This window comes from Epinephelus lanceolatus, chromosome 3 (genome assembly GCF_041903045.1).
Source record: "Epinephelus lanceolatus isolate andai-2023 chromosome 3, ASM4190304v1, whole genome shotgun sequence".
Taxonomy (NCBI): domain Eukaryota; kingdom Metazoa; phylum Chordata; class Actinopteri; order Perciformes; family Serranidae; genus Epinephelus; species Epinephelus lanceolatus.
The window spans coordinates 46,028,800-46,053,561 of NC_135736.1; the positions used below are offsets into that span (position 1 = coordinate 46,028,800).

The 24,762-nt window shown below is 40.8% G+C and overlaps 2 protein-coding genes across 2 annotated transcripts in view; both read left to right on the top strand.

The window, feature by feature from the left end:
• The first annotated feature begins 2,786 nt into the window (after positions 1-2,786).
• The window catches only part of LOC117255988 (uncharacterized), a 28,229-nt gene continuing 6,253 nt past the window's right edge, over positions 2,787-24,762 (top strand). Inside the window, exons 1-17 of the mRNA XM_078166627.1 lie at positions 2,787-3,060; positions 3,143-3,226; positions 5,573-5,929; positions 6,070-6,279; positions 6,432-6,785; positions 6,951-7,163; positions 7,642-7,905; positions 8,194-8,266; positions 8,376-8,439; positions 9,661-9,747; positions 19,215-19,302; positions 20,866-21,222; positions 21,352-21,588; positions 22,635-23,012; positions 23,234-23,458; positions 23,667-23,936; positions 24,335-24,604. Coding sequence (XP_078022753.1) covers positions 3,172-3,226; positions 5,573-5,929; positions 6,070-6,279; positions 6,432-6,785; positions 6,951-7,163; positions 7,642-7,905; positions 8,194-8,266; positions 8,376-8,439; positions 9,661-9,747; positions 19,215-19,302; positions 20,866-21,222; positions 21,352-21,588; positions 22,635-23,012; positions 23,234-23,458; positions 23,667-23,936; positions 24,335-24,604 — 3,502 coding nt within the window. The 5' untranslated portion in view covers positions 2,787-3,060; positions 3,143-3,171. The remainder of the gene's footprint in view (positions 3,061-3,142; positions 3,227-5,572; positions 5,930-6,069; positions 6,280-6,431; positions 6,786-6,950; positions 7,164-7,641; positions 7,906-8,193; positions 8,267-8,375; positions 8,440-9,660; positions 9,748-19,214; positions 19,303-20,865; positions 21,223-21,351; positions 21,589-22,634; positions 23,013-23,233; positions 23,459-23,666; positions 23,937-24,334; positions 24,605-24,762) is intronic.
• Positions 12,824-15,983, top strand: LOC144462514 (junctional adhesion molecule A-like). The gene is made up of 8 exons (XM_078166477.1): positions 12,824-12,919; positions 13,174-13,521; positions 13,662-13,877; positions 14,017-14,277; positions 14,962-15,049; positions 15,143-15,206; positions 15,334-15,422; positions 15,525-15,983. Exons 1-7 carry the CDS (start codon positions 12,865-12,867, stop codon positions 15,409-15,411), a joined length of 1,110 nt encoding a protein of 369 aa, XP_078022603.1. The 5' UTR covers positions 12,824-12,864; the 3' UTR covers positions 15,412-15,422; positions 15,525-15,983.

The following is a 24,762-nucleotide window of genomic DNA, read 5'->3' on the forward strand; positions in this document are numbered from 1 at the left end:
GGAAAACAACATCTGTATGCAGCATCAAGCTGCAGGACTCAATAAACCTGCAATTGTGGGCAGATTATGAGACAATGGCCCCCCCGGGCACAGACATGCTATAGGCCCCACCACTGTTTTAAGCGAAGAGCAAGACTCAAAGACATTGTGGTGGTTTTGTGTCTCTTTGTAGTTGTTATACAATTGTTTATGGTCTCTTTTCGGTCATTTTGTGTCACCTTGTGGTTGTTTTGTGTGTCCTTGAAGTTATTTTGCATCTCTTTGAAATAATTCTGCGTGATTTTTTGCCATTTGTGTATTTTTTTAGTCATTTAGTGTCTTGTTGTGATTGGTTTGTATGTCTTTGCAGACATATTGAGCCTCTTTTCCCATTGCTGCGGTCCTTTGTGGCTCCTTGCAGTGCCATTTCATCTCTTTGTGGTCATTTTGAGTTCTTGACCTGATCGATACATGTTCATTTGAGTGTAAAAATACCCCGTTAAAAAATTTGAAAAAAAAAATGGATTCAAAGTCTCACTTAAGTAAAAGCATATAAGTATTAGCATCAAAATATAAAGCCCCCCCCCCCAAGTAAAAGTAATCATAAAGAATCATACATGATATTACTGGATTATAAACATTTATGCACTTATGTGTACATCACTCAGATATCGCACCTGGTACAGGTGGAGCAGAATTATATACTGCTGGGTAGCTTACATAATAATGTATCATAATCCATGAGTTTATTTATATTTTGTGTTAATAATCTAAATCCACAAAGTAACTAAAGCTGTCAAATAAATGTAGTGGAGTAAAAATCAAAATCAAACATTTATTTTAAATAAATTTATTCAAAATATTTGCCTCCCAAATATAGTAGATTAGAGAAAGAAAGTAGGCTACCTCTAAATTGTATTTAAAGCATAGACTGTATGATCCTTGGCCTTCAGTGTGTGATTAAGTGTGCTTAGTTCCATTTAACCACTGATAACATTCAACAGCACCACTTGCAAAATCACATTTCGTCACAGCATTTCAGTTATATTTGTAATTCACATACATCTAAATTTCCCTTTACCATGTGGTTTTTCTCCTTTATTGGGACAGAGTTCACAAAATGTAGCAGAGGTTCAATACCAATGCAGAGAAACAGAAAAGATAAAAACCACAAAGCTGCAGAGCATCAAGGCAAAAACAGAAAAAAAGAATTACAATGAACAACATGACAATGACTTCATTTAAAGACAAGATGCTGCAATTTTAGGTTTATTAAACAAATGATACAGAATTTGTCGTGGCAATCATCAAGGCAATACTGTTGCATATTTACACTTCTATCATTCTTCATCATACATTTCATGAGCAGAGGAAGGAAACCTGTTACTGATAGCTGATGAGTACCGTCTGAAGATCACTTCTCTGTAAGATAATGATCTTTAAACTGGTTACACAATTTTCTCTCCAGCAGCAGCCAGTGGATTTGTTTTCTTCATTTAGTCTACATTAGGTGTTATATATCAATATTATATTTATTTAACTGGCTTCAAAAGATTTTAATCATGACCTTCACTGTCCAGTTGTATGTATGTGCAGAGTTTAATCACTGCACCCCTGTGCCACCTAATATGCCTAATATATTAATATTAATGAATATTTGATTGTAAATTAATTCATTAATTTAATTGTAAAGCAGTTGTGGCTCCTCCTTGTGGCCAGAGTAGAAAGTGTAGATCTGAGAAGGTCACCAGGGTCCATGTTAGTCCACACCATGGTTGACATTAATCTACTGTCAATTTAGATACAATTTAATGCACTGTATCCATCCATCCATTTTCATTTGCTTATCCGGGGCCAGGTCACAGGGGCAGCAGGCTGAGTAAAGTACTGTAAATGTCCCTCTCCCCTGCAACACAACCCAGCTCCTCCTAGGGGATCCTAAGGTGCTCCCAGGCTAGATGACATATATAATCCCTCCAGTGTGTTCTGAGTCTGCCCCTGAGCGTCCTACCAATTGAGTGTGCCCAAAAAACCTGTAATGGCAGGTGGCCAGGAGGTATCCTGATCGGATACCTGAACCACCTCATCTGACCCCTTTTGATACCAAAAAGCAGCGGCTCTATTCCGAGCTCCCTCCGGATGTCTGAGCTCCTCACCCTGTCTCTAAAGCTGAGCCCAGCCACCCTACAGAGGAAATTCATTTTTGGCTGCTTGTATCTGTGATCTTGTTCTTTTGGGCACTATCTATAGCTCATGACCATAGGAGAGGGTTGGGATATACAGTAGATGGACCAGTAAATCAAAAGTTTTGCCTCCTAGCTCAGCCCTCACTTCATCACAGTTCATCACACACTCCATTTTACTGTCAGCAGAACCCAAAATACTTAACTTGGGGCAGCAACTCTCTCCCAACCCAAAGAGTGTAATCGATCCTTTCCCAAAGTGAACCATGGCCTCAGACTTGGAGGTACTGACCTCATCCTGACTGCTTCACACTCGGCTGCAAACTGCCCCAGCACCAGTGCCAGTCCCATGCTGGATGTCACGGTATGATAAAGCCAACAGAACCACATCATCTGCATAGAGCAAAGATGCAATTCTGAGGCCCTTTATACACTGTATATAAAACACATTTCATGTTTGATCTTAAAGAAATATCCACTCTCTGCTATTATTTCTGACCTCACAATGTGTTTTTCTGCACAGAGACCTAAGGCATTTTTGTTTCAGTCCTTTGTCTGTACACATGTCCTCACAGTCAAACAGAGATGCAGTGAGTTGACAGAGACATGATATGGATGGCATGACACGTAGTGGCCGTAACTCAGGCAACCTTATCTTCTTGCCTCTCTTTCACAGGCATGGTTAGTACTTTGCTTCTGGAGGAAGGAAATGTGCCTTTTTATCAGATCAGATATGGTCCGTAAGAAACGGCTCTATACATGTGCCACACGTTTTGGCTCAGTTTAGAGATTCAGTTCCCTTTTGACATTTGATTTTATTGGATGTTGTATTTTGGAGAACATAACTGATTTTCTTGACTTTGGCTGATGAGCAGAGCTGAGTGGACACAACAGTGAGGTAAATATCAATAGTATTTTTTCAATGTGATTGTCACATTTCTCATGTTATTTGCCTGCTAATGAGTTTCACTGTTTCTCAGGTCACAGCAGAGAGAGGAGAGAACCAGCGATGAGTTTTAAAGCAGCAGCAAGTGGATTTGTTGTCCTCCTTCTCTTTGTATCAGGTACTGTATATTTTATATGTGAGATATTTCACTGATTCTAAACAGCATTATTACAACAGTTTCAAACAGCAGAAAAGGCTCAGCTGTACTTGTGTTGACTATATAAAAGTCTTCCAAATGAAGTTATGGTTATTCCTCAGCATATTTGGTCCAAACTGAAATACTTCAACAATTGTTTGATTGTCAAAAAATGTTGTAAACACATTTACGGTTACTGGAGGATGAATTCCTCTGACCTTTCCTGTTGTGCCACTATGATCCCGACATTTGTGATTCAGAGTAAAAAGTGAAATTATTTTATCTGTATTTTCGTGCAGACATTCATGGTTTGTGTTTTGATCTCTGATGATCCTTTGACTTTTCATAGTGCCATCATCACCAGGCAGTGCAAGTCTTTGGTTGTGACCAAATACCTTTAAAAATAATGAAAACATAATGTTTTCTTCTCATGGTTAGAAATGCTAACATGTTGAAGGGATAGTTCAGATTTTTTGAAGTGGGGCTGTATGGGATACTTATCCATAGAGAGTAAATTACAAACAGTAGATGTCTGTCAGCCAGTTATGAGAAGCAGGCTGGAGTCTGACATTGAAGCTAAGTGATGTACTGCTGTGGATTTAGTCAGCAACAAAATCTATGCTATATTTATGATATTTCCCTACTTTACCTGAACGTCAGACACTGATTTCCAACAGGAGAATGACGCTGCTACATGACTTTCATCAGAGCCAGACTCCATTGAGACAACATGTGAATTAACATTGCTGAACACAGGAGCTGCTGGTCTACCGCTGCCATGATCAGTTAGTCTGTTTGTGTTATTGTGTGACTTTGGTGTTTTATAGGGTTAGTTCTGATTCACCAAAGTCACACAGTTACACTAGCTAACTAAGTGATCAGTGCATCAATAAACCAGCAGCTCCTGTGTTGGCTGAGCTAAAATTACTGGTTTTCTCAGTGGAGTCTGGTGGCTTTGAAAAGAACATAGATGGGGAACTGAAGCTGCTCAAGGCTTCTCCGTCGAAACAGGATATGGGCTGCATACAAACACAGTTTTAGTCATGAATCCACACACGGTTTTATGTATCTGACCCCTGGTGTCAAACACTGCCACTTTGTCAGTGGGCCTAAATGTCATAAAAGGACACATTAGGTACTGTCCTCCATTGGTTTTAGACATTCATGGACAGTGTCTCAATTGACACTTGTTACATGCATTGTGTTTTTCCAAAATATACTTTCTGGTGACATACATACAGTGTTTTTCAAAATAAACTTCCTATGTATGTAGGTCACTGTCGCCTCACAGCAAGAGGGTTCCCGGTTCGATCCCGGGTGTGGGAGCCCTTCTGTGCAGAGTTTGCATGTTCTCCCCGTGTCAGCGTGGGTTCTCTCCGGGCACTCCGGCTTCCTCCCACAGTCCAAAGACATGCAGATTGGGGATTAGGTTAATTGATAACTCTAAATTGTCCGTAGGTGTGAATGTGAGCGTGAATGGTTGTCTGTCTCTATGTGTCAGCCCTGCGATAGTCTGGCGACCTGTCCAGGGTGAACCCTGCCTCTCGCCCGATGTCAGCTGGGATAGGCTCCAGCTCCCCCGCGACCCTCAAGAGGATGAAGCGGTTAGAAGATGGATGGATGTATGTATGTAGGTAAAACATTGCGTTTTTACATTTATTTCCTTTTCTTTAGGCAACAAAAGCACGTCATTAGGTTTAGAAAAAACATCATGGTTTATCTTAAAATAAGTACACTTCTTACTAACTTAATGTCACATGACTTTTTTCATGTGACATACGTTACTACTGAAGCATGTTACACACACTGGCTAGCACACTAGGTTGATATCAAATTAACTCAACTGACTTTTGGTTTCACAAATAAAATAAACAGTGGACTCCTGAGTGAAAGTCCGGTGTTTTTTTGTCCCATCCACCTCCCCTCCCACTCACCCTAGAGGGACTTTGTTGCTCTATATACTAAGGTAGTTACTAGGCAGGTGGCGTCAGAAATAGCCCCCATTCAGTGTGTATCATACCGCCATGAAGAGTGTCACAGTGTGTCTGTGTCTGACCCTGACATCCACTGACAAAGTGGTGGTATTTGACGATTTTGGTCGTGGCCAGCAGCGTCAGCAATAGCAACCTCCTGGTGCTTATTTCTGTATACTGCCGTGAAACATGCTTCTGTACTTCAGTGTCTGAGGTCAAAATCATTGAACAACCTGGGTTAGTACACTTGAATGGAATCGGCACTTCCTCCCTGTAGTGACAACCGTGTAGAGAGCATGGGTACATTTTTACAAACCAGATCTGATTGTGGTTCCTGATGTGTACTGTGTTACAGTGATACAGGGTCAGAATGTCTGGGGAGTGACTTACACCTCCACTGAGATCTGTGCCTTAAAAGGAACAACAGTGGAAATACGCTGCAGCTACAGATACCCATCCAGAATAAATGGCCGTGCTACTACAGTTGAGAAAACATTCTGGTTTACCAAAATGAATGGACCTGTTCCTGTGGATCTGACAACAGACCCACAGTATTCAGGTCGTGTGCAGGATCACTGTGAAAACAACAACTGCACTCTAAAAATCAAAGACCTGAGAGAGAGCGACTCAGCTGAGTACAAGTTCATGTTCATCACAAACCAGCCAGGTGGGAGTTCAACTGGTTCACCTGGAGTCACTTTGTCTGTCACAGGTAACATTCTCATTCATATGTTATTATTTCTGAATTTTCAACATCTAAAAAACAAACATGTACATGTGTTGTGTGTGTGTGTGTGTGTGTGTGTGTTGACAGTGTTGTCTAAAATAATAACAATAACTTCACAAATCCAGATCTTAAGGTGAACTTCAACTTCGGAAGCTCTTCTCCTGTCTTATGTCGGAGCAGTTGTCATCTACCTGGTAATTATTCCTACATCTGGTACAAGAATGGACAGAAAATACCTGAAGAAACGTCGTACTCTTATCAAGGCAGCGTTGATTTATCGTACAGCTATTCCTGTGCTGTAGGAGGATATGAGGTTTTCCCTGCTCCTTCAGACTGTGAGTTGACTTTACAGATTTCTAATGACATATCACCATCTAGTGGAGCCGTATCAGTACATGCATTGCTAATACAGAAATCCCTGTTGTGACTCCTCACTGACACTCGTTAGAAAATGTGAAAAAAATATATATATTATTTTATCTTTCAGGTGCCGATGGTGAAACCTGCAACAGAGTGACGTACACCAACAGAAGCATCTGTGCCTTAAAAGGCTCATCAGTAAACATTTCTTGCACTTACAAAAGCCTAGATGATGTTGAATCCAAATTCTGGTTCAGTCCTGAACGTAAAGGTCAGTGGCAGAATCCCTCACAGCCTGAGGACCTTAGTAAAGACTCCCAGTTTGCAGGTCGTGTTCAGGTCATTGACACAGAGAGAGGACGCTCCACCCTGAGAATCACTGACCTGAGAGAGAGCGACTCAGCTGAGTATCACTTCAAATTCACAACACCAAGCTTTGAATGGAGGAGTAGTTTACCTGGTACAACTCTGACTGTCACAGGTAAACACAGACCAACACTGTACATTTAAAAACACTCAACATGTCAATAAGGATCACTCAGTTTGTGTAATAACTTCTAAGAACTGAAACTGTTGCACTGAACGTCTGTCATCATTTTTTTGTTTTAGAATCAGTAATAATATTGTTTCTTGTTCTCATATCCAGCTCTCCAGGTGCAGGTGACCAGAAAAAAAGGCTGTCAGTTTTATGCTGAGGCAGAGATGAAGTGTAAGAGCAGCTGCAGTCCAGCTGGTCGTCTTTCCTACGTCTGGCTCCAGAATGGGGAGGAAAGCCCGGGGATGGAGGCATTTTCTTATGAAGGACACGCCATCTCCTGTGCTATAAAGGGACTCGAGGAGTTCCCCTCTCCTTCAGTGTGTAAGTTTAATCCACTGTGTCAGGATAAAAAAGACACATACGTTCTGACATTACAACACATTTACAATCTCAGACCTAACCTCACTGGGTCTTCTAAATATTAGTCTTGAAACAGCAGTATTATTTAATAAAAAACAAAAAGCTGAACTACTACTAACAGAAGAAATATGCAGATACTTGTGATCAGTGTTGCCATTTTGGGTGGGTGGCTGCCCACTGGAGATACTATTGACTATGTTCGGCTGGAAAAAGTAGCAACAAGCTGGCAGATGAGATTTGGGCTGCTTCTGTCAACACTTGGCATGATTTTCAAAAGACATTCAGTTCAGGTTAAGTGGTGACTCTAAATTGTCCATAGGTGTGAATGTGAGTGTGAATGGTTGTCTGTTTGTATGTGTCAGCCCTGTGATAGTCTGGTGACCTGTCCATCATAACATATTCTAATCTTTTAAGTTGTTCACATTCATTTCTCCTCCAGATGCTCCAAAGCTTCCCTCTGTGTCAGTGAGTCCCTCTGCTGAGATAGTGGAGGGCAGTTCAGTGACTCTGACCTGTAGCAGTGATGCTAACCCAGCAGCTACTTTTACCTGGTACAAGACGAACGCAAACCCTCAACCTCTCGGTAAAGAACCTCAGCTTGTCTTCAGCTCCATCCAGTCCTCTGACTCTGGACAGTATTACTGCACAGTAGAGAACGAGCTGGGGAGGAGGAGGTCTAATGACATCATCGTTAATGTGAAATGTGAGTGAAACAGCTTATTTAGAAATGACTGCTTAAATCCGTCCAGTCTTTGCTGATCATAACTGCTCGCTTGAGCTCTGCTTGCTCAAGAAAGAGTTTTATGCAGCTTTGGGACTCAAACTTTCACACATCCATTTATCAGACCACCTTCAAGGTCTAAAATGCAGCTACACACTTTAAGATTTTCTACATGAAATTAAGTATTGGCTGATTAACGGATTTATGAATCAAACCCTTCTAGTAAGGTACAGTACAGTATATCTCACATCTGTCCATCTCTAATTCTAGACAAATCAACTATAATCATGAATATCATCAGGCTGACTCTGGTGCTACTGCTTCTTTTTTCTCTGATGATGAGGTGAAACCATAAAAATTAATCATTACCCATCTTTTACTTTGAATGTTTCATTTCAAAGTATTGGAGTGTTTGATCAAAATTTGTATTTGTTTGTTTGTTCTTGGATTAGATTCAGGAAGAGGAAAACTCTGAGCTCCACCACTGAACAAAATGAACCCAAAGAGACTCTGGAGGTGAGAGAGAGATTGGGACACAGTGACAGAACTTACGTTACTACAGTAATACATTACTTTTTAGCAGTAACAAAGTAATATAACACGTTACCAACAGGATTTCGGGTAATGTTATTACATCTACAATGTCATATACTGTTTTACTACCTGAAAAACAGCTTATTGTTTTTAATATTCATTCATCCACACTGATCCACACCGCTCCACTTCCGCCAGTGCTCCAGCAAAAAATAAAAATATCCCCTGAGGGTTAGTTGTGCGTTGTCATCAGAGGTGGGTAGAGTAGCCAAATATTGTACTCAAGTAAGAGTACTGATACTTTAGAACAATATTACTCAAGTAAAAGTAAAAAGTAGTCATCCAAATAATTACTTGAGTAAAAGAGTATTTGGTGAAAAAACTACTCAAGTGTTTCCATTCACATCCCCTACAACTGCAGAGCAACCCCGGCACACAGCCCCGTTTTTATGCATAACTCTGTCTCTGGTGGGTCTGCAGCTCTGGTGTTTTTATTTGCGCTCGTCACAGTGACTTGATCACACGCCATTCTGCTTGTTGTGCTAAACTCAAATATGCATCCATATCTCATAATGATCAGATTTTGATCCTCTGCCTGACCCTCCAAGGACATTTACTTAAAAAGGTCTAATAGCTTTACATATATATTTTTTTTTTTTTTCATTTGAATACAAAGTGGTAACCACTGTATGTGAATACATGAATCATGAGTCAGACCTGCGCAGCGCTGGATTTGAAATGAACTGTAATAAACTGGAGCTTCTGTGCTTTGACTACCTGCTGTGAAACAACGTGACCCTCATCCATTTAAAATGCCTATGTGTTCTCCTGAGGTCATTTTGGTTAAAGTAACGCAAAAGCAGTGTAATAAGTAACTTATTACTCTGCACAGTAATATTTTATAGTAACTTTACCTTTTAAATGAAAGTATCTGGTAATATATAATGTAGTAAATTTTCAGAGTAACTCGCCCAACACTGCATATCGTTATATACCTTGACTAGTAAAATCTTCCTTAATAGAAACAAACAGAAATAATGTGTATTTTTACCCCAACCACATTTACTGTAGATTTCCTTTGTAGCAAAGAGCAATAAAAAGGAAACAGTTTGTCCTTTAAACACGTCTGAGTACATTTCAATATGAAATCCAAATTCCATTTACGAGGCCTTTGACTCTCATCTTGTCGTCTCTCTCCATCAGTTGGAGTCTGGTCCTGATATCAGCGTCTCAGCCTTGATCACTGTCACTGCAGCACAGACAGAAGACGCAGAGGAACAGGAACACTGGGTGTGAAGGTCAGTCAGGTTTGAGTCTCCTGAGTCTATAATTTCTTGCTTCCATTTCTGAGAAATAACTCACCAGAACTTAATGTGTTTTTTTTCCAGATGCAGTCAAACCAGAGGGAGACTCAATACTTTGCTATGTATTGCATGTATGGAAGTTTAAACATCATGGCAGTTCTCTCTCACTGCTGCAGAGGGCGATAGTGTACAGGAAGTTTTTGATTTCAGCTTTGAATGAACTCTCTTCTGTTTATTATTCAGAGTAAAGTTTTTATTTTTGAGTAATGAGTGCAAATAAAATTCAAATCAGTTTGTCCACTCTGACTTTTTTGTCTATCTATGAAACAGTGTAATAAACTTTTACTGTGTTAATGGACACCTAAACAGCTACTGCTTGATAAAATAAAGCCGACTCACCACACTGTAAACCCAATTCACTCAACAACAACTTGCACTCAGAACTTTTAGTTTAATACAACACAGTAGCATTAAAGTTTTGAGTACACGAGACGAAAAAAAAAGCGTCACATTACAGGATGTTATGTCAGTTTAACACAACTTTTTGTTGTTGTTGATTGTGTATTCAATTATATGTCATATGAACATAAAAAGTACACATTTTACAACCAGTTTTCAACATTTAATTCAACTATAAAAATATATTGTGGCAAGTTAGATTTCTCAATTGCAAGTGTGACAAGGAGGCGATAAGTGGAAAAAGTAGGGAGAGGACCGACAACGCCACCCAGGATACTCTTTTTCAAGAGCCTTGAATTGAGTCGAAAATTAGGAATAGGGCACACAGACTCGTTGCTGAAACAAGGACAGGGATGTTAAGTCAAAATAAACCAAATGTTTTGTTTAGTGTAGCAAATATGAGCAAATATCAGGGACTGGAGCTGCTGGGAGAAAAGAAAAAAAAAGCATACATAGTCAAATCAACACAAATACCAATAAGGGGGAATTAAAATACTGTTTGTAATTAGCTTAAAAGGGTCTTGATCCAAAATCTAAAACCACAACTGGCAAGTGAGCAGAGGCCACTTGTAGAGAAGCAGACCACACTGAGGATTGCCCAGAGGTGCCACCACCAATTCACCTCAGATGCAACACAGCAATGTTCACAGCAAAATGGTGCAATCTACACACGTGTCCTGGTGCCTTTACTCACATGCATTAAGTGCGGGGACCTCACCATGGGTGCCTAGCCTCCCAACAAGGTGGCACTGTGCTTCACCGAAAGAAAAGAACGTGTACAAAAAGAATTATATATATCTGTTAACAACCAGCCACAACAGGAGCCTAAAGAATGAGCCCAGCCACCAAGGGCCTTTTATAGTCTGACACTGACTACAGGTGTGGTTGGGGGACAAGGCAGGCCTGGGGATGCATTTACTGGCACTAAATCCCTTAATTAAAGAAGCACCCCATCAAATAAGTTAAGGGAAAATAGCTGAATTCTGATCTAAGAAATGGTCTTTGTCTCATCCAAACTCAGCTTTGTGTTAGGCACCACACTTATCACACAGGTGGGATGTCACTAACTGTGTATATGACCTAACTTGTGGGGCAAAATGTGTTTTACCACAACATTAACTGTGACCTATTAGAAGCACTGTGAAATACATAAACAATAATCACTGTGTAATGAGTACCGTGAGTGATTAAAGGCTCTCTAAGTCTTCCTAAGCTTGAAAGGTTTTTGTCACATACAGCAAACATCTCCTCATGATCCACTAGCTTCATGTCCTCTGAATATGCTGTGAAAAAGTCCGGTCTCTGTAGGCAGCCCAGGCTCCACAAATGGCTACAAAAACACTTCACCTCTGTTTATGTTCAACAATGTTATCAAACACAACAGAGCTACCTCGCCTTTTAGCCTCATTGTAGCCTGCAGCTCTAACTGCCTCTCTGGGCACCACGTTCATGTGTGCGCACTTGCGCGAGACCGTGAGACGTGGGCACTGCGTTCATGTGTGTGTGCTTGTTTTCACTGGTCTTGCGCTGGCTGTGTGGTGCAGCCTGGACCACAATGTTTTTGTTGCCATTTGCAGAGACTGGGCTGCCTACAGAGACCGGACTTTTTCACAGCATATTTAGAGGACATGTAGCTGGCAGATCGTGAGGAGATGTTTGCTGTATGTGACAAAAACTTTTCAAGCTTAGGAAGACTTAGAGAGCCTTTAAGGACACATTTAAACACACGTGGCATGCTGGGAAACTCCACCCGTTTAGCCCCAACACGCCACAATATATTAAGTGCACAAAGACAGTGTTGTTTATTGGCCTTAAACTAATAAGGTAAAATTGGATTTATAAATTCCAGTCAAATTAACTCAAAAGTATGTCAAGTTCACAAAGGATGAGTTTTTGTGACAAGTCAGCATTAAGTTTTTATGTCATTTTGACAGTCCGTGGCATTTGTGTTGACTGTACTTCGAAATTTTGTGTCATGGGTGGACTGGGGTTTACAGTGTGGATGGGTCAAGAGTCAGAAAGAGCACAAAAGCAAGCTTCTTAAGTTTATTAGATTAGATAAATTCTTTATTCTACTCTGTAGAAAAAAATGACATCACAGTCTATGCCATCAAACACGCCGAACAGCTGACACATATAAGAACATCACAACAACGCAGCATAATATTGAGCTCAGGTTATTTAAAGTGAAAACTCCTCTTGCAGAGTAGCTGTCTGTATCAGAGAGGAGGAGGATGAAGCGTGGTTTGAGAGGCCTGCAGGGGTTGTGTGCTATGGTCAGTGCTCTGCGAGGTGTCAGTGAGGGCTGGAAGGTTAGGCTCTGTATCTCACTGTCATGTGCACAAACTGCATTTTAAGAAGCTAATGCATCCTCTCCACAACAGCTGGAAGATTCATTTCTCCATTTCAACATGGTCATTCGTGTGATTGTGTAGGTTACTGAAGTAAAGAGGAAGGAAGCCAGGCCTGGTTAAACACCTTCATATCTATTTAGTGCAACGTTTCCAACCACAGCAGACACACACTGTCTTCACAGACCACATCCTCATTTTGTAATATAGAAATGTGTATTCTGACTTTCTGACACACAGTATTTCTCATGTGCGTGATCTGCTGTGATTTAACAGAGACGTGAGGAGCAGCTATGAATTTAGCAGCAGCAGCGAGTGGATTTGTCGTCTTCCTTCTCTCTGTACAAGGTACTGTACATCTACATTTATATTGTGAGGCAGTTAGCACACTTTAGACATACAGAGGAAGGTTTTATGTTGTGCAATGTGGTGCCATCTCTTAAACACCAGACGTTCACTTCTCTTACTTTAATTAGAAGTCATAAGAGGACATCTAACACAGAGCTGTAGCTTCACAAATTGTAGTATCTTCGCTATAAATGAAAGTCTGTCTCCTGATGTTCTGAGTCTGATTGTGGTTCCTGATGTGCTCTGTGTTACAGTGATACAGGGTCAGGATGACTGGAGAGTGACTTACACCTCTACTGAGATCTGTGCTGTAAAAGGATCAACAGTGGAAATACACTGCAGCTACACATACCCATCCAGAATAAATTCACGTTTTACCAGACTGACGAAAAAAATGTGGTTTAAAGAATATGAACCTGTAGATCTGAGAACATACCCACAGTATTCAGGTCGTGTACAGTACAGTTTTACTGAAAAGGACTGCACTCTGAGAATCACAGACCTGAGAGAGAGTGACTCAGCTGTGTACAAGTTCAGGTTCACAACAGACCAACCAGGTGGGACTGTAACTGGTTCACCTGGAGTCACTCTGTCTGTCACAGGTAACATTTTCATTCATAAGTTTTTTCCCCAAATGATTATCATTTTGGAAACATTTATATAATTGTTTTGTGTGTGAATTTGCATTAATGTTGACAGTTTTATCTAGAATAACATTTCTGTTTCATCTCCACAAAACCAGATCTCCAGGTGCAGGTGAGGAGGTCATTCCATAGTACCTGGTCAGAACTGAAATGCCACAACAGTTGTGCTCGACTTAATCACCAGTACTACGTCTGGTACAGGAATGGACAGACAATTTGGGAATACACATCTTCTTTTACAGACATCTTGAATCCTGCAAACACCTATTACTGTGCTCTGAAAGGATATGAGAATTACCCCTCTCCTTCAGTGTGTAAGTTTACTCCACTGTGTCAGGACAAAAACCACACTTCATAAACACTAACATGACAATACAATTACAGTGAATAGTTATACATGTTCTTTAATAACAGATCCTAATCTTTAAATTATTGATGTTCATTCATCTCCAGATGCTCCAAAGCGTCCCTCTGTGTCAGTGTGTCCCTCTGCTGAGATAGTGGAGGGCAGTTCAGTGACTCTGACCTGTAGCAGTGATGCTAACCCAGCAGCTAACTATACCTGGTACAAGACCAAGAATCAAACACTGCTCAGTGAAGAGCCACAGCTTGTCTTCAGCTCCATCCAGTCCTCTGACTCTGGACAGTATTTCTGTGCAGCTGAGAACGAGCTGGGGAAGATGATGTCTGACTCCAACTTTGTTCATGTGAAATGTGAGTGTAACAGCTAATAAACAGCAGCTTAAATCTGTTCAGTCTTTACAGGAGAAGATCATAACTACTTTATTTGGCTCTACTAGTTTCAAATTCACCATCTTCTGTAATTAAAAAAGCAGCTTCAGGTTTTTTTAATGCAGTCTCCGCTTATCTTCATTTCTATTAGTTGTCCAGTGTAAGATAAAAACCTCTTACTGACTAATTATTATTTTAAATACGAGTCAGACAATGGATTTAAGAAAATGTATTGAGGCCCTTTTTCTTGAAACTGGGCACAAGTTTAAACTAGAGCACCATTTGGTGTGTGTTAACACCATCCTGGCACAACTCACGTGGAAAAGATGCTGCATGCGTTATTCATAGGAAGAGGAAGGAATTAGGGGCACCCACTAGCCCACCTGCTAGAGCAGGTCCTCTTTTACAATGACTGTGTCTTTGCCACAACAGCCGCAGGTTGAGGCAAGCCTCAATCCAAACTCATGACTACTTCTCATCATCTCTTGAGTTAAATTTAGGTTTCAAAAAACTTCTGTCTGTGTGTCACAATGAGCCGGTCTGTCAGATGCCTTATAATGTTATTTACTTCAGTAATTACAGCAGGTGTGTTCAATAGTTAATTATGTTAATTAGTCATGTGTGACTCATAACTGTCATCTCATAACTGTCATTCTCCATTTCCAGGTAAATCAACAAGGACAATGAATATCATCAGACTGACTCTGGTGGTTGTGATAGCGACTCTACTGCTTCTATTTTGTCTCTGCATGAGGTGAAAATATAAAAATCAATCATCACTGATTACTTTGAATATTTTCTATCATAGTTTTGGATCAGATCTTTTACTTATTTTTTTTTGGATTAGATTCAGGAAGAAGAAAACTCTGAACTCCACCAATGAACCAAATGAACCCAAAGAGACTCCGGAGGTGAGACAGAGACTGGGACACAGTGGCAGAACTTACTCTACCAGAATGGTTAAAATGATGTTAATTTATGAGGCCATGAAGATAATTTACATATTCTCACTCTCATCTTGTCGTCTCTCCCTATCAGTCAGACTCTGTGTATGAGAACGTCTCAGACTCTGCAGCACGGAGAGAAGACGCAGAGGTGCAGGAAGACCTGGTGTGAAGCTCAGCCAGGTTTGAGTCTGCTGCATGAGGAAAAAACTCACAAACTAAAAACATCGTCCTGGTTACATTTCTGAGAAATAACTCACCAAAACTTTATTTGATTTTCTTCAGATGCAGTCAGACATTGAAGTGGACATATCTAGTCAGCGTCACAGGCAGTCGGCAGCAGCATGTGGCAGAAGATTTGAGTGGAATGCAAACTATATTTGTGCCTGTGCAGGTACAATACATATGTTCACAGTTTCAAATGTTATTGTTGATTTTAATGTTGCAAATTTATTTTAAGAAATATTGATAGCCCCATCATATCACATCTGTCCTGGCAGAGAAGGTGCATGAAGTCAAAATAGACATGGATATATTTCACAGAATGTACAGTATATTTTGTATAGTATAGTTAGTGTAGCAGTGTAGTGTTAGTGTATTGTAACACATTGATAAACGTAAGATCTATCACACAGTTTTCTATGTATTGCACGTATGGTAGTTTCAACGTTATGTCAGTTCCCTCTCACTGCTGCACAGGGTTTTTGTGTTTGTTATTCAGGGTGAAGCTTTTATTTATCAGTAATGAGTGCAAATAAAATTCAAATCAGTTTGTTTGCTCTGACTCATTTGTCCATCTATAAAACAGTGTAATAAACTTCACTCTGTTAATGCACAACCTGAAACAGCCACTGCTTAATAAGACTCACCAGTTTACTTGGATGAGACAAGAATCAAACACAAAAACATAATTTTTCAGATTCAGATTAATTCTTTATTGTGCTCCATAGAGAAAAAATGGCACCACAGTCTACTCAGAGCAGGTTATAAACGGACAAGAACACCACGACAGCACAGCACCAGTCTGTTACAGTAACCCCAGGTCATTTATTAACCAATAATGTCTGAGAGCATAAAACTCCTCCCAAAGCAAAGCTCTCTTGCAGAGTATTGTCTGTATCTGCAGCCAGAGGGAAGGAGGAGGATGAAGCAGGGTTGAGGGGGTGGCAGAGGCTGTGTGCTATGGTGAATGCTCTGCGAGTGGTGGCAGGGTCAGTGAGTCGATTTTCTGGAGCTTGTTTCTATTGGTGAGTGTGAGCATAGTGAAATAGCTGCTGTTCTTCCACTGCAGCTCAACACTTAAAGCACAGAGCAAATGTCATTCTGTGATAACTGTATCTGAAGATTGCCACTCGATTTGTCTAACTTGAAACACAATACGAGTACTGTGCATTTTGTCCCCATCGCTTCCACTGAAAGCTTATATGAATGGTATTTTTAGTGGCTAGTATAAACAGGTGGGAAAACTGCAAAAAGCAAAACATGTCTCAGTGCAACCTGACTATTACTTTAAAACACACATGGAGAAATTGTGAACTACTTTTTAGGTTCTCGCAATAAATCAAGTAGCCTCTGTCTAACTACGCTCCTGCCACAGGGTTCAAACTCCATTTATATAAACTAGTCCATATTCATTGAGTGCACAGTTGCCCACATACAGTTTCACATGGTGTGTGTTTGGGATACAGGTCATAGGAAATTGCAGATTAAACCCATTAAGAAGAGCAATGTATTCAGACAGAGTTTTTGTGAATTTGATAGTACAATTGCTTTATTGAAAGTACAGTAGTACCATCGCCAATAGTGGGATAGTTAGTGGGCTAAAACTGTACAATAGTAGTTGAGGTAGCACGTTGAAAGGCAGATAGTTAAAATGTTTATATGTTGTATTGACTTAAAAGTGGGGCGCACTGGTAGTTCACATGGGAAAGGTGTGGCTAGCCCTTGTTGCAGCAGCATACTATACCATGACTTAGTCATACCAAAAATTAGGAAAAAAAACCCTAACACTGGGCCACAGGGGGAGCATTTTAGCCATTTTTAAGCATTTTTCTGTTGTTATAGCACCACCCAGTTGCCAATTAGAGTTCACCAATTTCTCCAGTCACCTTGAGGTGTCCTGTTCTACATTTCTACCAAGTTTAGTAATAATCCATATGGCGGTTAGGCCTAGATAAGAAATGAGCTCTCTAGTGCCCCCATTTTGTTTGATGGGGTCAATAATGGAGGGGTCCCCTCAGATTATGTGTGCTCATATGCCTACAAAGTTGCGTGGTGATGGGTGAAACCCTTGAGATGTTATACACCTTTATGTGATGAGCCACACCCTCCGCAATATTCATTGCCTTTTAGAAGCTCAGTTTTAGTAAGTTTTCCAACTTTTGCCAAGAGGGAACTTTAGATATTGGTCCCTAGATTATGTTCACCCAGTTTCATGCAGATCGCTCAAACTTCCTAGGAAGAGATCCATTTGAAGTGTTTTTCAAAAAATTCAAAATGGCGGAAAATCTATATAAGCGGAAGTTATGGGTTCTTGAGGCAAATGTGTTCCTCATGAGGAGAGGCATCTCTGTGCAAAGTTTCATGTCTCTACGACATACGGGGCATGAGATATGCCCATTCAAAGTTTGCAATTTCAATTGGTGGCTATAGCGCCCCCCTTTGGCCAATTGATGTAATATTGCTTCATTGGCATCCTCCCATGACCCTCTACCACTGTGCCAAATTTCACATGGATTGACCAAGTCAGTGAGGAGAAAAACGTGGAACAGACACACACACACACACACACACACACACAGAGTTTTCATCATTTTATAGTAAGATACCATTTTGTATATAATGAGGCTCTGAGTAAAACAAAGATATTGACGGCCCTCTGCTGGTGAGCAGTGGACAAAAACAGACTGATATCCAGCCTCAGGATTACAGCTCTTCTAGTATATCAAATTAGGTTATCCGCTTTTACCCTGCAGATAGTTTACTGAATGCTCATTTCACGCTTCAGTACAGTAAAAGTCTCATTTACTCCTCCAAGTTACACTTGAGTTGTGTATGTCAAGACTTCCATGGCGAAAGTGAGGTCACATATACATACATGTGATTTCAGTGAGTGATGGGGGCTCAGGAGGTAGAGCAGGTCATCCTCTAATTGGAGTAGCAGGTTGCACCTTGTATGCTTCCTGCTGTATGGCGCCACCATGAATGTGTGTAAATATGGCAAGCAGTGAAAAGGTGTTTTAAACGGTCAGACGACTAGAAAGGCACTATACAAGTGCAAGCCCATTCACCATTTACTTCCCCTCTCTGTATTAGCAACATGCATTTCTCACTGAGCACCACAGGAGCACTGCTTGATCTGTGTTACTGTGACGAAGGATGAAGCTGCACCAGTGCTTTCTTAAAATCCTTGTATCTGTCAGTAGTATAACATGTGTATGAGGGGTAAGAATGGAGTGTGGAAGTTAAAAAAAAATGCAGAAAATAAAGGAAACTGGTGGAAAGAGGTGAAACTAATGCTGCCACATACCCAGAAGGAGGCCTGCAGGGACACACAGAGAGACAATGGCGAACAGAGCTTAGATTTTCTTAGCTGGGAACAGCTGATTGTCACCAGAACCTGTAAACTTAACTGTGAGGTGAAATGTAAAAACTCTGCTGAGCAATCAACAGCAGGGGTCGCCACACAGTGCTTTATTATCAGTTTCACTAATAAAGGAAGATAACTCATCTTGTGTAACAGTTTGTGACCGTCTCCTGACCCCAGAAGGGACACGGCGACTTGTCTTTCCATGTGATACAAACACTACTTCCTGCACGGCTCAGTTTAGAGCTTCAGCAACAAATTGAAATTGGATGTTATTCTTTTTCATTTTGGATTTTAATGGCAGGTAAAGACTGTGAAATACAGCAATGCAGACAGCACACGGTCAGTTATATTTTATTGATGTGTTTCTCGTGTGTGTTATTTACCAGCTGGTGTGTTCTCAAGTCTCTGAAGCCAGAGTTATGGGTTTTAAAGTAGCAACAGTTGGATTCCTTTTCTTCTTTCTCTCTGTATCAGGTATGGTATGTTTTCACTTCTTTCACTTTCACTGTTGCATTCAGCAACTAGAGTGAGTGTAACGTGGGCAGGTTGATTTAAGATTTTAAAATGCATTTATATAGTTTTTCAATGGAGGGACTTTACTAGATGTCAGTTAACAGTTTGTTCATATTTTGGAAACAAACAAATTGAAATAGCCCCAAAGTTCACCATTCATTGTGTAAATGTGTGTTTTTGTGTAAGCAGTTTGTGTTTCAAAAGCAGCACAATTAATGTGATGTTTGAAGTCAACCATAGGCGATGAAATTTAGTTGCATTTGTGCTTGATTTTAACGACAAATGGGAAAGCTGGTGCAACACACAGTGCCAAATATGAACATATCTGTGTCCTACAATGTCTCCATCTGAACAGACCAAAGTCCTTAACCAAACTGAACTTCTCTGTATCAGCATGATTGTGCTATTGCTGTATAGGCTGTGCGTTCACACCAAATTCTATTCTTGCATTTCCTGACCTGTGTGAGCCGTGTCCATTTATGGTTGAAACTGAGCACACAAAGTCACGTTCTCTGCACTTCTCCTTTCACAATCAGTGACCTGATTACAGACAGAACAGTGATGAGAAAATACAATAAAAGGACACACACAAGACTCAAAATGCTTTGTTGTGGAGGTTCTATTGTCTTCACAATTTATTGTTTCTTATCTGTAAAAATAAAGTTCATAAAAGTTTTGTTTCCACTGAGGGAAATGGTTTCAGCTTACAGAAACAGACAGGAGGTCTGTGTCACCGTGACACGTAGTTACTTTTCTGGGGAGGTGCACGTCAGGCTATGGCGTAGGTTACGGCATAGGCTCTGCGTCCACACAGAGCCTACAACATAACTACGGCGTCGATTCGATGCAGAAGTGTAAATTCCGCCTTACAATGAACAAGCCCTCTCAAGTTTAGGGGAGACTCTTGAGCACCAGTAGAAGCTGTTGTTGTTCAGATATCTTGAGTTGAGAGTTCAAGGGACCGCTTTGAAAATTGCTTTGCCAGTTGTCCCCTTGCTGGAAGTTACCCTAAATTTGGAGCATTACTTAGCCCCCTTCCCGACAAGCTATGCCAGCACAGTTGGTACCAGTGGATGCCTGAGGTTGTCTAGTTTCACATGAGACCACTATCTTCACCCTATCTTAAAAAATAAGTCTTCCACAGACTCTTAAAAACAGTATTGGCAGCCTACAATTTTTTACGCCAGCGGGGAACCAGATGAGGGACGGACTGCCCCCTTGTGGCGCCACTGGCTCAGTTTAAGATTAGATAGGCACTACATATTGCAAACTTTACTTTCATCATTTTTTGGTTTATCATTATTACTTCAGTTTACCTTACACATTCATGTGTAGGATATATTAGAAACTGTGTATTATGTTAGTCAGACAGTTCCACTATATTATTTTGTACTGCTGTATTGTTTAAGTTGCTCATTCATGGATCATTGCATCTGATATGTAAGAATCATCTTACTAACTGAACTCTGTGCCCTGCTGTTGGTATCAGTCTGACTGTAGTTCCTGATGTGCTCTGTGTTACAGTGATACAGGGTCAAAATAACCGGGCAGTGACTTACACCTCTACTCAGATCTGTGCCTTAGCAGGATCAACAGTGGACATACGCTGCAGCTACACATACCCATCCGGAGGAAATGATCCAGCTACAACAGTTACAGAAACATTATGGTTCACGAAAGGAGGTGATTTTGCACCAGTGGATCTGACAACAGATGCAGAGTACGCAGGTCGTGTACAGTACAGTTCTACTGACAAGGACTGCACTCTGAGAATCACAGACCTGAGAGAGAGCGACTCAGCTGTGTACAAGTTCATGTTCATAACACACCAACCAGATGGGAGATTTATTGGTTCACCTGGAGTCACTCTGTCTGTCACAGGTAACATTTTCAGATGAAGACTCAAAATGGTTCATCCTGGAAACACTCCTGTGAATTTGTGTATGTGTGTGTGTGTGCATGTATCTTGACAGTTCAGTCTAAACTGTTCATCGTTCTCCACATACACAGCTCTCCAGGTGAGGTCCAAGGTCTTCAAACCAAGTGTACCAAGTGTCCATGCAGAGCTGTCTTGTGAAAGCACATGTCAGCTACCTGGTCCTCCGACCTACTTCTGGTATATAAGTGGAAGGAGTTCGATCAAAGGACAGACAAAGGAAGGAAAAACTTACGAAACTAACTTTTATTATAAAGACAGTTTTGCCTGCGCTATAAGAGGATTTGAAGAATTTGCATCTCGTCCAGAGTGTGAGTGACACTTTTTACTTGATTTCCTGTATCATGACTACCTAGAGGCAAATGAGAAAAGAAATTCTGGTGATTGATCACAATGTTTTTTCTCCTGTTTTTGTGACTTAAAGGCGGGTGAAAAAAAAGGCAAGAGGCTAAAGTCTGCCACTACCCCATGATCTAAATACGGCTTAAAAGCATTCATGTCTTCTTCCAGGTGATTTCTAATTTCTCAGTAAACTCTAAACAGAAGGTAAATACGCACTGTGTGTTAGCAAGTTATGGAACATTACTGTCATGCCTTTCTTTTGGCTAAAAATGTATTTTAATCTTTGCTAACCTGCCTCACCTGGAAGAAAACACAAATGCTTTTAGTCCTACTTCATACGTAGGGTAGCCTCTTGTGGCCAAAATGAGTATCACAACCACAAACATTTGGAAAAAATGACCAATTAGGGGCGATCACACCTACAAGGAGCGCTAGAAACGAGACGCCAGTAAGACAATTGATTCCCTATGATACGGCGAGTCTGACTGGTTTTCAAGCATTTTTTATGACGAGCGTCTTTCTGGCGTCAATTTAGATGTGCATTATTTTTCTGGCATCTTTTTAGATGCGCGTTTGTAGACGCTGAAAGTTGAAATAATCTCAACTTTTGGGAGTCAGGCGCCAGTAGCACCATAGCTCCATCTTGGGTCCATTTTCAATGTTTTGATCGCCCGGTTGCGCACACACCCTGCTCTACAGGCTTGAAAGGGCGTTTCAGGCATTTCAAATGTCTTTGAAGCCACGGCGTTTCTAGCGCCACCTGTAGGTGTGATTGGCCCTTTACATAAGATAAAATCAAATAAAATAAAACCTCTGATTTTAGAAGAAAAAAAAAAGATTCTCCTGGTAAGACTGCTAATTTCACGTGTTCTCCACAGAAGCAAAAACAATTTAGATCAGACATAGAAAATGCATCACCAGAATTTTCTTTTCTCACTTGACTCTCAGGGCTTCCGTACATAACTGCATTTATTTTACTCCAGCAAATCTGTTTACAAATGTTTAATTTTCTCAGGTGCCCATAAGAGATACTGCAACATAGTGTCCTACAACAAGAGAAGCATTTGTGCCTTCAAGGGCTCATCCGTGGACATTTCTTGCTCTTATTATGGCTATGAACTAGGCTTATATCTTGCATTCAAATTCTGGTTCAGCCCTGGACGCAGTCATCAGTGGCAGAATCCTTCACAGCCCGAGGACCTTACTCAAGACCCTCGGTACGCAGGTCGTGTTCAGTTTAGCGTATCGGGAAGTGTGGCAACAGAGAGAGGACTTGCAACTCTGAGCATCAATGACCTGAGAGAGAGCGACTCAGCCGAGTATCGCTTCAAATTCAGAGCACAACGCTTTGAATGGCAGACTGATTTACCTGGTACAACGCTGACTGTCGCAGGTACTGATGATGAACACATGACATTTAATCCAAACACAGTGACAGTATGTTTCAATATAACACATAGAACTGTTTAATGTGAACCTGATGATTCTCCTTCCAACTTAAAAAGGATCATGCATCAGTTTAGTCATTCATCCTATACAGTAATTCTTATCAACTTAGTAACTGTTTGTTCAGTGGATTATTTGTTATCTCTGTCCCCTCTCTTTCATATCCAGCTCCCCGGGTGCAAGTGACAAAAGTAGTGGTCCAGCAGTCTGTTACTGAGGCAGAGTTGAGGTGTCAGAGCAGCTGCAGTCCAGCTGGTCGTCTCTCCTACGTCTGGTTCAAGAACGGAGAGATTGTCAAAGGAGTAACGTATTCTTACAGAGGCCAGTTTCATCTTGGAGACATCATCTCCTGTGCTTTCAAAGGATATGAGAATCACCGCTCTCCTTCAGTCTGTGAGTTTACAATGGTGTATCAATGACAAAATGTCATAAGGGTAGAAACCTTTATACCAGTTATCAAGACATCAGATTTACGTGTGTGGTTCCCATTAGAATTACGCCTCTTACTTTTAATTCAGTGTGTTTTAAAGTTTTATTATTTTGTCTCACCTATAGAAATTAATTCTTTGGTGAAATGACTTTGTATATTCATTATTTCCAGATGCTCCAAAGCTTCCCTCTGTGTCAGCGCGTCCCTCGGCTGACGTAGCAGAGGGCAGTTCAGTGACTCTGACCTGTAGCAGTGATGCTAACCCAGCAGCTAAATACACCTGGTACAAGGAGAATGGAAATCCAGACCTTAAACCTCTCAGTAATAAACCACAGCTTGTCTTCAGCTCCATCCAGTCCTCTGACTCCGGACAGTATTACTGCACAGCTGAAAATGAGTTGGGGAGGAGGACGTCTGGATACATCTTTATCAATGTGAAGTGTGAGTGAGACATGGCCTACTTAAAAGAAACAAACAACACCCTTTTTGAAAATTTGAGTTTCCGTTGAATGATGTTGCTGTGGCAGTTATTCTAAGCATGACACACAGTAATGTGGTGGGTGGGTGTAGTTAGGTAGAAAGAAAATAGTTCCTACATGAAACTGCTCACATCAAGGTCTGTGGATTATCTTGATTAACCAGGTCATGATTTCTGAAAAGAGATATCACTCTTAAGACTCTTTAAATCTGTTTCTGCACAAGCCAGAAGGCAGACATGTCTATGGCCAGTATCTCCAACACTCTGTGACTTACATCTAGACTGATACAAAGCACTACAGCCAAGAGGGCAAATATGTACTTTAGATTTAAGGATCAACTGTCCCTTCCATCTCTTTCAGATGCTCCAAAGACCTGCTCTGTGTCAGTGAGTCCCTCTGCTGAGATAGTGGAGGGCAGTTCAGTGACTCTGACCTGTAGCAGTGATGCTAACCCAGCAGCTAAATACACCTGGTACAAGAAGAATGGAAATCCAAACCTTAAACCTCTCAGTACAGAACCACAGCTCGTCTTCAGCTCCATCCAGTCCTCTGACTCTGGAGAGTATTACTGCACAGCAGAGAACAAGCTGGGGAGGAGGACGTCTGAATCCATCTCTATTGATGTGAAATGTGAGTAAAACAAATGATTAAGGCTTTCTGTCATCTGTCAGTTAGCCACTTTAACTTTTAAGTTTTACTGACTGTGCCTGCACTTTTCTTTCGGCACTACCGCTGTGTTCCCTCATGAAACTTCAGCATTCCCTTGAGATAACTTTTGTCTTCTCTCT

Excerpts from the sequence above, each read along its gene's own strand:
- LOC144462514 (XM_078166477.1), top strand. The coding sequence starts at position 12,865 with ATGAATTTAGCAGCAGCAGCGAGTGGATTTGTCGTCTTCCTTCTCTCT. Across the intron at positions 14,278-14,961 it reads CAACTTTGTTCATGTGAAAT|GTAAATCAACAAGGACAATG; the intron begins GTGAGTGTAACA and ends CTCCATTTCCAG. Across the intron at positions 15,207-15,333 it reads AACCCAAAGAGACTCCGGAG|TCAGACTCTGTGTATGAGAA; the intron begins GTGAGACAGAGA and ends TCTCCCTATCAG.